Consider the following 16522-nt stretch of genomic DNA (forward strand, 5'->3'; position numbering starts at 1 on the left):
TGACATCTATATGACAGTAATATGACAAATTACATGTAAAGTATATTTGCAGAATATCAAGTTACAACATCGCAATACATTAAAAATTATGTTTTGTTGATAGTTTCTATATTACATATTTTGAAACAAACAGAACATGATATAAAAGATTCAGAATGTTCATATCTGACGCCAAGTCCCTGAAAATGTTGATGGAGACAGAGAGATAAATATATAGATAGAACATTTATCTTGAAAAACAAGTGTCTAACAAATCACTTATATATTTATTCAAGTTCAACAATAAATGGGTGGAATACATGAGTTGAATAAACATTTTAAAGGATTAATAAGAAAGAAAAACTAAATGACTTCATAATTTACAACTCTGTAGGCATGGAATTAACTTGGCATCCTAACACTCACAAAATCATTTTGCTAGAATTGCAACTTTTTCTTTTCAGAAATCTGAAATTCGATAAATTCTGAACAAGTTTAGTATAAAGCTTTTTGTCACTTTTACCACTTAAAAAGGTATAAGAAAAGAAATGTTAACATATCGGTATCTAGGAATATAGATAGTATCTCTAGACACTTTTGAATGATACAAAATAGCTGGAAAATGGTGACAGATATAGAAAAGACGTTAGAGATAAAAACATTCATAACTTGAACACGAAATTCGCATATTACCAAATAAGTGGCCATTGACATACTATGAAAAGGTTTGAGATAAAATAAGAAGGCCGACCTCAGAAAATATGTCACCCTGTAGATTTAGGCAAATAATTGGGAAGTATATTTATGTACTTCCAATTAGTTAAATATTCTTCACATAATATCTCAAGAATTACCCTTAGATTTCTTTACGCTTAAAGAATCTGTGATGGGAGAAATAGTCTCCTTTTTCCGGACACCCTGTATGTCCTCCCCATGTTCAATACAGTCATATTAAGATTAAATCAAGTTTAATTCATACTTACTTGATATAGCTTGGGAATACGTGACTATTTATCTATTTAATAATAAACAATAAAGATTTGTAGAATTGTGTTTTGATTAATAGCCATCAATAACCACTAAACTAAACTGTCAAAAAAACATTGTTGTTGTTGATTCGGGGCCCAATTCTAGATATAAGAACTATGACCATGTGAGAGTGAAATTAAAAACTTTAACCAATGAATTTAGCGAATGAAATTTTTTGACCAATCAAAATTAACGAAAATTTCTTTCTTACTCTCACATATTCCCATCATAATCAGGTTACTGATTAATTGGACAATCGCCAAAACCGCTGTGTTAGTGTTTTGTTTTTTTTTGTCAAAAACAGCTGTTTTGTGTTTACTTTTCCAAGATTATTTCCATTTTAGTCTGATGAAGAATTTGGTTTTAGAAATTAGTGTTTCCTTGCTCTAGTTTGCAAACAATTCCTAATTCCCCCCCATAAAACATTTCGTATGTATTATTATGGAAGATTCACACAAAGAAATTGGAGCTTCTGAAGTAAGGGCTTTGCAAATATTATATTCCGAAACTGAAGGTAAGTTATACTCTCCATTCTAATTTTAAGCAATTTCCGACCGGCCACTATTGAAAACCTTTGATTGGTTGCTGGTTTCATTCACGGGGTTAAATAATAAGGCTAAAACTTACCAGCCTGGGGTACCAAACACATACCAATGGCTGGCCAAAACCGCCTTTAGTACAGTCATTTTCAAACATTAACAAAAATTATAAATAATCAATATTAAATTTATTAGTAAAGTTACATAACCTTAAAAAACTAAACTCAAGTTTATATTAAAACCTAGTATTTTTCTCAAGTTTGACTTATCATGGAACAATTCAACTCATGTTCAACGCTTTCATTAACGTTTCCAACAAAGGTGCAGCCTGACTTGCTGTTTGTACACTTCAATTTAATTTGGTCAGCAATGATTTCCAAGGCAAAGTTGCGACTTTCTGTGAAGTTCTTATTACATAGAACACAGTTTAATGCCATGAGTTTACATGCCTTACAAATGGTATGGCCAGTAGAACAATTATAAATTGGAGCGGACATTAACATTTTGCATATTGTACATATCAGGTTCTGCTTCAGCACTAAGCTTGGAAACTCCTTTTTTGAGTCTTCTATATTTTCCTCAACTGTTTCAACAATTCTAATTTTATAGTTTACATTATCTGATCTCAAAAGATTTGCTATATCACTCACATCTATTGCTGTGGTCATATTTGCTCGGATTTTCTCATGTCCTTTGTAGAGTTTAGAAAACTTGTGGAACTTTGAGTTACATTCCTGTTCAAGGCAAGTAATGCAATGCTCATGCTCTTTGAATGTTTTAATGGGTTGATTTATCAGCTTTATGAAACGTTTGCCATCTGGGGAAATGAAGGTTATCTCGAAACTTAAATTTTCATTTGGGGTACCCATGCAGTAAACACTGACCCAAAAACGAGTATTGTCTCTGTAATTGAACATCAAATAAGTTTGACCATTCAAAAGTAACATCCTCATCAAACATCTATTTGGCTGCTTGATGTTTCTGTTTAAAATACAACATTCTTCTAAGCAAACATACTTCTTATGAATCTCTTGAAAATGTGTTGCCAGCTCATAAGCAGGAAGTACATGCTCACACTGGTAGTAAGGGCAGTTAATTGTTCGATATATGCAAATGGCTTCATGCAGCTCAATTGTACTCCAATCTAACAGACAGTTGCATCCTTTGAAGGTACAAGGGAATGCCATGAAAGAGATGAGCTTTTCAAAGCCATATACAGGATTCTTGAGATTTGAAGATGATATGAAGCTACAGCGCCCACATTTGAATGTTGAGCCATCATCAGTGAGAATAGGAGAAACTAGGAGATATTTGTCACATATGCTGCACTTGAAGTGTTTAATAATGTGTTCAGGGATAAAAGGAACATCAGTTTCCATCGATAGTCCTGCCATGAGATGAAATTTCTTTGTATCTGGTGATTAGAGGAAAGATAATTAATATTAGGGTAAACACAGAATTTTATTTAGGGGTCAATAATCTCTTTTGGAAAGTTATTCAGGTTGCTTTTTTCTTAAAGGAATGATGAATTCTGAAAGTTTAGTTTATCTGTGTTATGTACTTGTGCTTTTAAAATAAAAAAATATAAAAACATTAAGAAATTACGTAATATGTTTAGGTAAGTTGCTAAATCAGTGTTCAATGGTTAATTGTATTTAAAATACTTACTTAAAGTTTCACATTTAAACTACTTACCCACCAAATTTCGATTTTATAACGTTTTTTAATTTTCCTAACCTATTTTCCGGTGTACTTGCTTGTGTAATAGGAATTTGGAATTCTTATGTTTTCGGAATTTGGAATGGAATTTGTTTTGGAATTTAAACATGAGACATGACATATAGCATATATGCTTAGTTGCATTTACTAGCGATTTCCAAAAATCGATACGATAAAAAATCAATCTTTACTCAACGCATGCAGTCCAAGCACTGTTCATAACATGTTGGATACTTCTTTTATTAAAATCAAAAACGGGCGGTCGATTAGGAAAAGATATTTATTGTGAACATTTTTAAACTCATAATTAAAAATTACAGTTACTGCGAATGCACGAAGTCTGAGAAAACTGCACTCTTTGAAAGTTTTTTTTTTGTATTTTTTTGATAATTCTTATTAATCATCTGAACTAATAATATACAGAATATTAAAATTTGTTGCTCATCATTGGAATCTTGAAAATTGTGAAAGTTACAAGTTCAGGTAAATTTGTTAATTTTTATGCCGAACAAAACTGGGTTTCAAAATTTAGAAAATTCTGACTATAGTCTGTTATTTTCAAGATAGACACGATCAAAACAATAATAAATGTGTTATCCACCACGTGGCCAGCAGCTGATTGGTCTGTTGATGACACATTGTTTATATGGTTGCAATTAGTGTCATTTTTATTGTTTTTATACGCATTTACATACATTTTATTAATTGCTATTTATTACTATTTGTGATTTGTTGATATTCCCATATATTTCAATGTTTAATTTACTAAATTATTTTTGGCAAAATCACATGTCGTCTTTGCTACATTTTAAAAGAGTCTGAGTGCGGTCCTGTTCAATAGTTTTGTTATGACTGTGTGCGCTTGTTTGTTTTGATCCTGGCTATCTTGAAAATAAATGCATTTTTGTTCTGGAAATAATCGAGAAAAAACCGATATTTTCTCGTATTGATTTTATTTTCTTCCGAACTTAGTTGAAGAGATACCAGACAAAACGATCGGATTTTTAATACGACGTTTCAGATTTTCAGAACCAACATAATTTTTTCAATTAAGAACCTATCTTTTTTGGAACACTTTTTTTCTTTGATTTTCTGAATAAAACCCATTATTATCCTATATATTAAGCATCTGCTTCTTTGCAAAAAATGTAATAAAAACATTCAACAACTCTGAAGAATGTTAGGAAAATACCCAATTTTGTATCTAACATTTTCTCTTTTTATAAACATTTCTATAATGAAATATTTATTTTGGTAAAAAATACACAATGTGATTGTGAGTTTTATTTGGAAGAATAAGGGTTTACAAAAATATAATAAAAATATCAGGTCCGTGTTAAAAGAAATAAATTTGATGATGAATCTGAAAATCTGAAACACCACATTGAAAATCTGGTGACACTATGTTCTAAGAAAAGAAACATGCTTATGAAAAATTCAAATTTAATTTAAACAATATCCTAATAAATAAGCTCAGGAAAAAATATTAACTATTTTAGAAAATATCGAATTTTTCCAAAATCAGTATTATTTTTAAAATTTTACGTAGTTTTAATTTATTGGACATAAAGATGCATCATTTTACCCTAATTTAACTTCATATCCTCTACAGTTTTCTAGGTCCTCGTGGTGACCGGCGAATTTGAATAATCCTTACATTAATATTAACAACTTATTTCAGATTTTTTATATCGCACTAGAGTAGTGCCGGAAGTGGAAAACTCTCAAATTTATAATGAAAACTGGCCCTTAGTGTTCTTCAGAGAATATGTATCAAAAAACTTCCCAGTATTAATTAAAGGAGGGTGCGACTTTCTGCCGGCAGTGTCTAAGTGGAGTTCCGATTATTTTAGGTAAGTTTGCCAAATTACTAATTCTTACAAATACGAAAGTAAACAATAAATTTTCAACTTTAATTATTAGGGAACGCTTTGCAGATAAACGGGTTACTGTTACAATAACCCCGAATGGAAATGCGGATGGCGTGGCCAGTTATAAAGGACAAGACATCTTTTTTTTACCTGAAGAACTAGAAATGAAATTCGGCGAGTTCTTAAACCTACTAGCGGAAAAAAGGTTTTTTCAAGATTTATATCAGGCGTTTTAAATAACCAATTGCTTTCAGGGATAACTATGTCACATATATTCAACAGCAAAACTCTAACTTAACTCAGCATTTTTCAGAGCTGCTTGAAGATGTCCCAAGAGAATTCGAGTGGGCATCTAAAGCTTTTGATAAGTTACCTGACGCTGCAAATTTTTGGATGGGAGATGAACGGGCCATAACCAGTAGTAATAGCTAATTTTAATTCTTGTTAAAAAAAGCACTTTAAAATCATTATTTTAGTGCACAAAGACCCTTATGAGAACATTTACTGCGTCATCGATGGCTACAAAGACTTCATTCTAATACCACCGGTAGATTTGCCGTACATTCCCTACAAGAACTATCCTGTTAGGAAGTATAAGAATGTCTCGTCTCAAGGTTTCGAAATTTCAAGGTGTAAGGACTATCCTGACAGCACATTCTGGATATCCGCAGATCCAATAAATGATAGCATGGCCGAGGAATTTCCAGAATTTTATGAGACAGCCAGAAGGTTCAATGTCAGAGTAGAAAAGGGTGATGTCTTGTATTTGCCTAGTTTGTGGTTTCATCATGTGAGGCAAAGCCATCAGTGTATAGCAATTAATTATTGGTATGATATAGAATATTCGGATCCGAAGTATTGCTATTATAGAATGTTAGCGGGCATGTGCGGGAAAAGTGAATTTACATAAAGATTGAGTGGTTATCAAAAAGTTGTATAGTATTACTTTGATCAGTATAACAAAATTTAATACCAAGAAAAATCAATTTCTTCCCTATGGATCATAGAAACATAGATCTGTTAGGTCACGGTCCGAAGGCAGTATACCTGCTTTTTTTTACAAAACTGGACATTGGCCTTAAAAAAAATTTGATAGACATCTCTGGAAGAATATGCCTTTTTCTTCCTCAAACGTAGGTGTCTTCCGTTTCGCATTAGATCTCAAAACATCCGTAGGAGTAAAAGTAATAGTTTCATATTTTGTTATATTTCTGATCCTAAAAATGTTCTGCTTAATGGGGACTTCACTCACCCACAAATCCTCCAAAACAAACAAACCAAAATATGGGAAAACAAAATTTAATAACAAGTTTCTTATAAACGTGTATTGTCTTGTAATTGAACTTCTAATTTACATTTCGCCGATGTACTAAAAAGAATCCTGTACAATATGACGCCCTATATTAAAATAAAATAACGTTTTATTACAGTACGGTCAGAATAATTACAATAAATAAAAACAACTACTATAAGTAATCACGCGCACTTTAGTGCCTACATAGGTTGGAAATTTGCTTTTATGTTTGAAATGAGTTAATGTCGAAAAATACCCAACTTAAGTGCCCAACAAACACAGATTGTAAGGAATATGCTATAAGGTAACCTGCGAAATAATGGAAAAATTAAATTAATCACTCCAACGATCACAATCGCTAAACGCAAAACTCATCATCAAGTTTGACTAAATAATATATCACAACGATGTATTGGGACCTGTCGAGTATCATCTTGAATGTGTTTTAATCTTTCCTGGTGGATGAATTCTGATTGTAAATCAATGACGAGTTTTGCATCAAGACGAATTACACACAAAGAGAAAATTTAGGCAGCTTTCAACGCTTTCATGAGTCCATCGGTGGACAAGGATTTCGGTCTTTCGATTGGAAGACCGAGTGCTCGATCCCAGACGAGGGCGGCTAGTACTCCCAATGCTCTTGAAACTCCGAAGAGTACGGTGTAATAGTTCATTTCTTTGAGTCCATAATACTATTAAAGAAAAATTATATCTATTTATACCAATTTAGTATTTCAGGTTTAGGACAATAAAATCAACTCTAAAGTTAATCAAGTATCGACGTTTCTCCCATATTTTTGCCCTCTTCAAGGCTAATTTGTGATCACAAAAACTTGCAAGATTTTGTATGATATTATTACATGTGTATTTCAAACTGTTAAATAATGAATTACCTGTAAGAGCACTCCGGAATGGGCATCTACGTTTGGCCATGGGTTCTTTACTTTGCCAAGCTCTAGCAGAATTGGAGGAACTACTTTGTAGACGTCTGAGACCAACTGGAAGACAAATAAAACGTATTTTGTACTTAAAGATGCAGCTTGATTGGTCATGTTAATAAGGTAGAGGTTACAGAAATTTATTCCATTCATTTTTTCCATTTGATATACTCTTTTGAACTAAACTTACCTTGAAAAGGGGATCTTCGGGCAGATGCTTCAAGGCAAACTCTCTCTGGCACGTATATCTCGGATCAGTCTTCCTCAGCACGGCGTGGCCGTATCCAGGTACAACTTGGCCAGACTTCAACGTTTTCCAGATGAAATCCTTTAGCTGCTCTTCAGTGTATTTGTCACCTACTTGCTGGCGCAATTTTTGCAACCACACGAGTACCTAATTGACAATAAATCCTGCGTAAAATACCGAGTTATTGAATTGACCAAACTCGCACCTCCTGGTTAGCTAATCCGTGGAGAGGTCCAGCCAAACCGTTGAGACCAGCAGCAAAGGATAAATAGGGGTCACTTAGGGCGGATCCCACCAAGTGAGTGGTGTGAGCGGACACATTTCCACCTTCGTGGTCACTGTGGATGGTCAGATACAATCTCATTAATTCGATGAATTTGGGATCGTCATAACCCAACATTTGGGTAAAATTATAGGACCAATCTTTGGAGGTATCAATGGCGCCAATTCCTGAAAAAAACTTTATATACGAAATACTGTGCCTTATTTGAAAACATACCGGAACCGTCCTTGTAAGTATTCCTATACACTGTGGCGGCGACCACAGGCAATCGGGCAATTAAATCCATAGAATCTTCGTAGATGTATTCCCAATATTTGGACTTGTGCACCCCACTAGCGTAGGCCTTGGCAAATTTACTATCGCTGTTTAAAACGGTAATGGCGGCCGATAGCTGCGACATGGGGTGCACGTTGCTTGGGAGGCTATTGAGCAATGTTACTACGTGGGGAGGTAGTTCGGCACGTTCTGCCCATTCTTTTGACACGGCTCTGACCTAAAAACACAAGCGGTCTTAAAAACTTTTGAACATTTAATAAGTGGAGTGGACATTACTTGGGCTTCAGTTGGTACGTCACCAGTGATCAGCAACCAAAAGAGACCTTCTGGCAGGGGCTCGCTGCCACCAGGTGCTTTTGGGAGGACCTTTTGACATTCGGGGATGGAGAGACCTCTAAAACGGATACCTTCATCGGCGTCGAGGACTGAGGGTTCCCACACCAGACCTTTGATCCCTCTCATGCCTCCATACATCTGGATTTAATGTAAGAATGGCTTGAGCACTTTGGAATAAAAATAATTTAAAATTCAGGCATATACATAAACTGACAAAATTTACCCCTTAAAATATATGTAAGAAAACTGGTAAAAAGCCACCTCAAATGTAGATAACGTGTAAGTAATTTAAAAAAATTCAACTTGCACATAAACTTAATCAATTATTTACGAGTAAAATGTGTGAAAGTGAAAGTCGCATTTGAATGCGAACTTGTAGTGTGAAAAAAAGTCTTGAACAGGAATTTTTGAATATATCCGTTACATTAAAATCACATTTCCCATAATCTCGCATTCCCTACTAAATATGTAGTAATATCTGATAGTGAATGACTATTTGAATTTCAATGCCACAGAAGAATTTCTATAATTATTACTTTCTGCACATTAAATGTTTCCAATCAGTATAGTTACCGCTCAGTGTCATATTGGAATAAATTAAATTCGCACTACTTGCAGAATTTGATCATATATGTGATATTGCGTATGTAAATAGTTATTTTTTAGTAAGTAGAAAAATTTCGTAATTTTGAGCACGTCTAGAGCAAGTATAGTGTACGCCTTAGCTATTTTTTTTTACTGATAATCGTATGGAAGTTTCACAAAATAACTATATAGCATAACATAACGCGATAATCCACCTGACAATCATCTGAAAAGCTACAGATACTCATTTTCGTGTACAGAATGTTAAATAAATTGAATGTTATTGCTCTGTAATTTAGAATATCTCGTATCCTATTTGTAATTAAACTTGCGCTACTTCGTGAATATAGATTATAATGTAATTCAACTTTATTAAAATCAGAACATAGTCGTAGGGAGAATTCAATTAACAAAAATCTAAATTATGAACCTCTGTAACTAAAACCTCAATTTATCAATTACACACAATGAAATTTGCAAAAACAAAACAATAATGTTGGTGAACGGTTAATCACATTTGGTTGTTATTAGACTATGATAGATACTTTGTCCTGACCTTTCCAATTTAAAATACTCGTTATCTATCCTTACATTATTATAAATACTGAATTTATTGAATATTGGAATGCCAAGAGAGATGTTTGTGTAATACTGAATGAAAGAATTACATACACAAAACCCCGTAAAGGTTGATGTTTGCGCAAAGAGGTAGTACTTCGACTTCACTTTTCCAAATCGGTGGATAGGCAGGTGAGGATCGCTCGACTGGCCAGCAAAATCACCTGACTTTACTCCATTAAACTTCTTATGGGGATATGTAAAGATAGTGAAGTATAGTGTAAAAAAGACCTTTTAAATGAGGTATCATAAATACATATTTTCAATTTAAAAATTTGGTTGTTGAATTTAAGGATGAAATTTTTCTGGGGCAGGATATAATTTCACAATCTAAAATTGTCGTATTTCGGTATTTTTTTTCACATATGTTGAAATGTGCAGATATTGAATTTATTCCATTTGGCTGTTTCACAGTGTATATCTATGAATATCCTAAGTTGTTATGGCCAAGACATGTAGAAAGCAAAAACAAAAATTACATTTTTTCGTTATTAAGTTCATGATTCTTAAGCAAGGCTATAGCAAAGTAAAATTTATATTTAATATTCTGTCCAGAATAAATACTTGAACTGTGAAATTTATGAGAGTTTATGAGATATGTAATGTCATTAATTAAGCTTAATTTCCAGGTAATTTGTGGCAACAATTTTATTACATTCTAAGCAGATAACAATATTTCTTAATAATTATTTGCCATCTTCAATATGCTTGAGCTGTAGATAACATTGAAAATGTACCCCAAAACGTTTTAGAAACCATTACAGCTCATACATCTGATACCCAAATCAAGTAGCAGTAAGATTCATCTAATCATTAGGTTTAGTTAATTTATTTGTGAGAAATGCTGGAAAGAAACATGCAGAATTTCCCAGATTTTAAAAATATAACAATGTTATCATAAAACGTGCAAATATTTTATGTTCTCCAAAATCTTTAAAGATTTTTTTTGTGGAATTAAGAATACGTGATTAAGTAGATATATTAGAACTGCATTCGCATGCAGATCAGCTATTTTTCGAAACAGTCTAAACCTCAAGGAAATTCCTCATTTTGGAAATTTTCCAAGATAATAAGTCTGCTTGAAATGTCGTAGGTTGACACGTGATTTAAATGGAACAATTAGCAAAAATATTATCGAACTATTTTTCTCTAGTTTCAAGTGCGAAATCTCACCATATCAACAGTAACTTCTCCAACTTTGGTGGCTCCATGGCTTTTCCTGAAATTCTTGACGCGTTCCTGTTCTTTGGGAACTTTGGCCGCCAAGACTCCCTTGAGATCGGTTGAGGCATCTGTGAGCTGTCTGAGTGCGCAGGACAATTGTGGGACGATTTTCTAGAAAAAATATCCTTTTCGTTACAGGAATTGTGATAAGGAAACATGAACGTCTTTCAAATAAAAAGTTCGCAGATATTCAACATAACATGATTTTATTGGGCTTATAAATCTTACAGTTAATCTTCTGGTACGTTAAAATACTAGTCTGAAAATGTGCTCGACTTAAAGTATTTATTTTAAAAATAAAAGTACTTGTTATTGGCCGTCAAGCCGCGGTTGTGTAATCGCGTTTTGGATTCTCCTGCGAAACTATACTAAAAATATCAAGAGTAGGTGCGCGTCAATTGATTAACATAAGTATTTTCGTATCACACTGAATGAAAATGATAAAGCTTCATTTTAACGACATTGTTGAATTCGGTCTTATGTTATTTACTATCTACATCATTCGCTTGGACTGTTATTGTAATGAAAATACGCCTCCTATACAGGATGTAACATATCATCATGGAGTTATTTCGGGGAGCGATAGTACTCCGCAAAATAATAAAAAAATACTAATGGATCTATAGTCAAAAATACACTATGTTCGATATACAGGGTAGCAGAGTTTCACATTTTTTTCCCATATTTTGTGTTTTTCTCATGTATACCTCAAGTTAAATTTTTGAAATTTCGGACACCTATTTTCTTTAAGACCCTCTCCAACAAAACGTCAAAATCGGTCGGTAGCCATATATAGGGTGGTGTGTTTCTTGAGTCATGTACTATTTTAAGCTTGGTATCTTTTTTTGTAACGCCCTGTATGAATTCCGATACCAAATTAAATTTCCTTCTTCAATTTTTTTAACTTTTTGGTCTCTTACAGTATTTTCATATTTTTGACCGTTTTTGTAGAATTTGCAAAAATATCTATCGATGCAAATTAAGAAAGTCAAGTTTACATACACTGGTTTGTAATTTAGGATGTCATGATTGAATTTCGGCCATTTTAACAATTTTGTTTTGATTTTTGACCTTTTGAATTTTCAAAAATTTAATATAATGCATATTTGAGAAAAAAGAAAAATATGAGAAAAAATGCGAAACTTTGCCACCCTTTAATCGAAAATGGTGGTTTTTGCCCATGGGTTTATTAGCTTCTTTTATTATTTTGCAGCATACCATCGCTTCTAGAAATATCTCGATGATGATATGTTACACCTTGTATGTGTAGCCATCAAAATCTCATGGCTTTAAAATGCAAATGTATGCAGATCAGGTTATTAACTTTATCACGGTTATGTGTGTCATAATATACTACATTCACAAGAAGGATAGTCAAAATTATAGTCATTCATGCTATGAAGCTTTGATATCAAAAATCATGCTACAGCCTATTACGTAAGTTCTCTCATGTTCGTCATTGATACCCGTCTATTATCTAATTTAACCCAGCCATCAAATATATCACGTTACCTTTCCAATTATTAAATAATCCCACGCGTAAGATAAAGACGTGACTAAATATATTTAACTCAGACTTTGTCCTCGTGGAATCTCGGCGTGACAATTTACTATGTGCATTGGACTTATCATTGTTACTGTCTTGACTCCATATTGGCCACTCATTAGCATTGTGATTAAACAAAAATGTATAAATAACATTTGGGAATTGATAAAAACAACGTGATAGTGTACATGAAAGTTGCAGAACTGAAGATGAATGATCGCGTGACATGTTAACCATGCATGATTGACTGTTTTTGCACAGTTAAATGTGTAAAAATATCGAAAGGATTTTTGGAATTTAGCTCATCACAATAATTTGTTTTAACATTAAACCCTTGAAACCCCCCTTTTTATTTTGCAGAGTACTATCGTCCCCTGACATATCCCCATAATGATATGTTACACCCTGTATAAATCATCAGACACCTGATGACGCAAATTTGTACACATAGACATGTTACGTAAAAACAATTAAGTTGTTTCTGAATCCATTGAATCCTAAAACCACAATAGATTTAAGTCGAGATTTTAGATGAAAATTGCGACTTTGGACGCTTTGGAAGTAGGGCAGATATCGATGAGTAGGTGATAAAATTTCAAAGATAAACACAAGTAGCTTTGCTACTAGTTAACAACTAGTAAATAGTATGAATGGAAAGGCTGCTTAGTTAATAGATGCAAAGCTCTGACCTTCTTAGTGCTCGATCAACAAGCATATGTCTAACTTTCGCCTAGACTGGCGTGACCTTTTCATTACCGTTCATTTCATGATACCTTGATCTTGCAAGATTACTGAATACGTATAGGCTTGCGCAACTGTAATTTTTTTCTGTAAGAGTAGAATTACTGGTATTATTTCAGATTGTATCCGGTCGTGACCTTGCTCCTTGCAGTGTTTGATCAAATATCCGATGACCTACTAAGTACGCATTACGAGGTCATCTACAAGGTTCAGTATCTTTGGATATTGTTCACGTAATTTTTCGTGCATGTTTGAGTTAATGATTATGAGTTCATGCAATAGAACTTCGTAATTTGGTTGGAAGAACTTTGATAAATTTGGTGGAAAAGGAGATGAAATCGACTTTTGGGAACGCGGAAGATTATAGGAAGTGTAATAGAGCAGTGCTGCCTTTGCAATGCAGAGCGATTCAAGTTTTAATTGAAACAGGTGATGCAGAGATACTTAGACCTCTAAAAAGTAAAAAAGACAAGTTATTTATACTACTATTAAGTATTTAACCAACAAATGTATTAATAGTCCATTAATACACGAGCTAATTACAATATTTTTCTGCAGACTACTATCATGACTAGTATCAATCATGGTTCTTGAAGAAAATTTTTGATAGTAACACGTGACCTTAGCTTTCATTAATGGGAGTACTGTTGGAAGTATGCTACTTGCCATTTCGCCATTTATCTCAGTTCAGATTATTCCCAAGTAAAGTGAAAATAAGAAATGCAAGGCTAATGCCATAATGCGAAATAACGTTATACTAACATAAAGCAATATATATAAACGTCAGCATAACGTCAACTAAACCCTGGTACTACTAGGTAATCCAGTTGGTGAGTTAATGCAGATCACAGTTGACCATTACGGCATATTGCCAGTAATGCAAGCATTAAATATGCATTGATTTTGGCAATTTTGTAGATGTATTACCATTACTGAATAGCCCCCTACAAAAATTATTTTCTCTAGCGTAGTATCTAAGTACCACAAAACGATGAACTATCTGGGTGTCTTTCTGAATTTTTGTTGGAAACACGCTTCTGCTGAAATAAAGAAGACCAGGTGTGCACTGTAGACACACAAACGGGTCTTCGGCCGCATCTCGGATCTCAATGCACGGAAGTCGCTCCGACTTTATTATGAAGTAGCCCTAACATACGGTCCCGTTTAGAAACAGCTAACACACCCAAGCTTTTAATGGACAGGGTTCAGAGTTTTACGTAAATGGGAATAACTAGGGCTATGAAAGACTCCTATTCTATGGTGAGGGTGGCGGCCCTGGAGGCGTTACTCAATTTTACGTCTACATCTAGTTACAATCTAGGGATGAAGTCAGAGGAGATATGTGCGGCATGTGGGATACGCACATTTGACTAGTTGCAGGGAGAAAATTAGTACGCTCTATATGTATATTGTTAGATATTTTGAATAAAAAAGCGTTTTTTTCCATTATTTATTTTATTTTTTATAGCAAAATCATGCAATACACAAGACAAAGAATGACGCTATGGAATTGTACGACAGAGAATATTCTAGAGAGCTTTTCTGAAAACAACAAAGGTAACAAAGTTTTGAAAATTTCAAATTAAAAAAATCGCTCTGTATAATTGCCCCTCTGCCAATCCAATTGTCCAACAAGAATAAGAAATTACATCCAGTAGGCAGAATTTTTATATCTCCCGTTTCTTGCACTCAATCAATCAATCAATAATAGACAGAAAGTAAATTGATACATTGAAATCACTCTCAATCATAGTTTATCCCTAAGACTGTCAATACACTGGTTCCTAGATATAGAAAATAAAAGTAGTATTTGCTGATGCTTCAAGTATTCATTTACTTCACATAATAGAAACTTCACATGCAAAGTAGATGCTTGATCATCAGCAAATATTACTATTTATACATACAACTCATTGTCAAATTTAAATGGTACAATTTCCATAATGCACATCATTATGTGGCATGCCTCACTACTATGAACTGCAAACTAAGAGGAAGACAGGCAGGTTTGAGGGTTTTTTGACAACACTTGCAGTTTTCGAAAAAGGCCCAAGGTGGCCATGATTATAAAGTACTATCTGGGAGTCTAAGGTAATTAAGATGATGATGAGTCTGCATACCAGTGTTTCTTTAGCTACTACGGGCTTACGTACTTAATCCAATTATTACTTAAAATTATTATATTCAATATTACTTAGAGAAAGATTAGAGGTAAATAGGTTATGAAACATATCAAGCTGCATAATCTGGGAAAAGTATAGAATCAAAGCTGGGACTAGGAGCACCCTTTGAAGGAATTAGGAGAAGATAAAAATGGTAATTCCTGAATAGATGTGCTACGAGAATACCCAGCTATTTAGTAAAATCATGACCAAAAATAAGGAAGCAGAGGAAGAATGATCATATGGGAAGGAAACCATAGAATAAAAATGAACCTAATCTCATTAATTTACTTAAATACTTATATGGGCAATTTTTAAACGACAGTCAGTAAGCTTATGGCATGTTCATCTATAAAGAATTATTGCAAGAGTAATTGTAAAATTTTCCCTAGAATTTAGGACCTGAAAAGAACTACTAAATAGCCAAACGTCTTACGTAATGCTGTGCGTCTGAAAATTCTCGTCAAATGCCTCAAAATCAGAAACACATTCTTTGCAGTACCTTAAACTACGGCGAGCTACACTTCCAAAACGTGCATTTTTCAGCAAACTTAAAGGGCGTCCCAAAAGGGACTCACAAGTCTGATCTTTAGAACGATGCAATAATTTTAAAAGAAAAGAAACAATTTTTTACATATAATTTACCTGCGATTCTTGCAATCTGGCCGTAGTTATACGAAACAATGCCATTTTAGCGGGATCAGGTTATACAAAAAAATTTTTCACTCACGATACCGCCAACAAACGAGCCCCCGTTTCGCGAACCTCCACTCAAACCTCGAGCTAGTGCGGACCTGCGCCTAGGAAGCAAAGTGTATGAAAGAATTGCAAACGTCATGTGAGTCACTATGAGACGCTACTACTTTCACGTGACTTCAGCGACATTGTCACTTCTAACTAATTTGTTAGGGTTTTAGGATAATAAATAAATTGGCACTCAATGTTTTTTCGTATTGTAATGATATTGAATAAGTAAGCTACTTATTCAGCGCCCTACAGTAACGTCTATTCCTAGATTTTTTTATGATCACTTTTATTAAATTCTTTATTCCATTTATATCATAGATGGGGGGAACAATAATTTGGCAACGTAGTTCTCTTTAAACATTGGATCTAAACAGCTGATACTTGCCAA

At 33.7% G+C, this 16522-nt stretch overlaps 2 protein-coding genes across 2 annotated transcripts; one reads left to right on the top strand and one right to left on the bottom strand.

The window, feature by feature from the left end:
- The first annotated feature begins 1370 nt into the window (after nucleotides 1–1370).
- On the top strand, nucleotides 1371–6110 carry LOC136419334 (bifunctional peptidase and (3S)-lysyl hydroxylase Jmjd7-like). Its single transcript, XM_066405576.1, has 5 exons — nucleotides 1371–1522; nucleotides 4948–5119; nucleotides 5190–5342; nucleotides 5392–5558; nucleotides 5614–6110. The coding sequence occupies exons 1-5, from the start codon at nucleotides 1450–1452 to the stop codon at nucleotides 6045–6047; spliced, it is 999 nt and encodes a 332-aa protein (XP_066261673.1). The 5' UTR covers nucleotides 1371–1449; the 3' UTR covers nucleotides 6048–6110.
- Nucleotides 6111–6420: 310 nt separating this feature from the next.
- kdn (knockdown) lies at nucleotides 6421–16206 on the bottom strand. The gene is made up of 8 exons (XM_066405909.1): nucleotides 16033–16206; nucleotides 10888–11049; nucleotides 8452–8649; nucleotides 8116–8392; nucleotides 7822–8066; nucleotides 7560–7763; nucleotides 7325–7429; nucleotides 6421–7123 (listed from the first exon to the last, which is right to left on the bottom strand). The coding sequence occupies exons 1-8, from the start codon at nucleotides 16075–16077 to the stop codon at nucleotides 6959–6961; spliced, it is 1401 nt and encodes a 466-aa protein (XP_066262006.1). The 5' UTR covers nucleotides 16078–16206; the 3' UTR covers nucleotides 6421–6958.
- Between the last annotated feature and the right edge of the window lie 316 nt (nucleotides 16207–16522).

The sequence above is a fragment of the Euwallacea similis genome, chromosome 2 (assembly GCF_039881205.1).
Source record: "Euwallacea similis isolate ESF13 chromosome 2, ESF131.1, whole genome shotgun sequence".
In the NCBI taxonomy this organism is placed as follows: Eukaryota; Metazoa; Arthropoda; class Insecta; order Coleoptera; family Curculionidae; genus Euwallacea; species Euwallacea similis.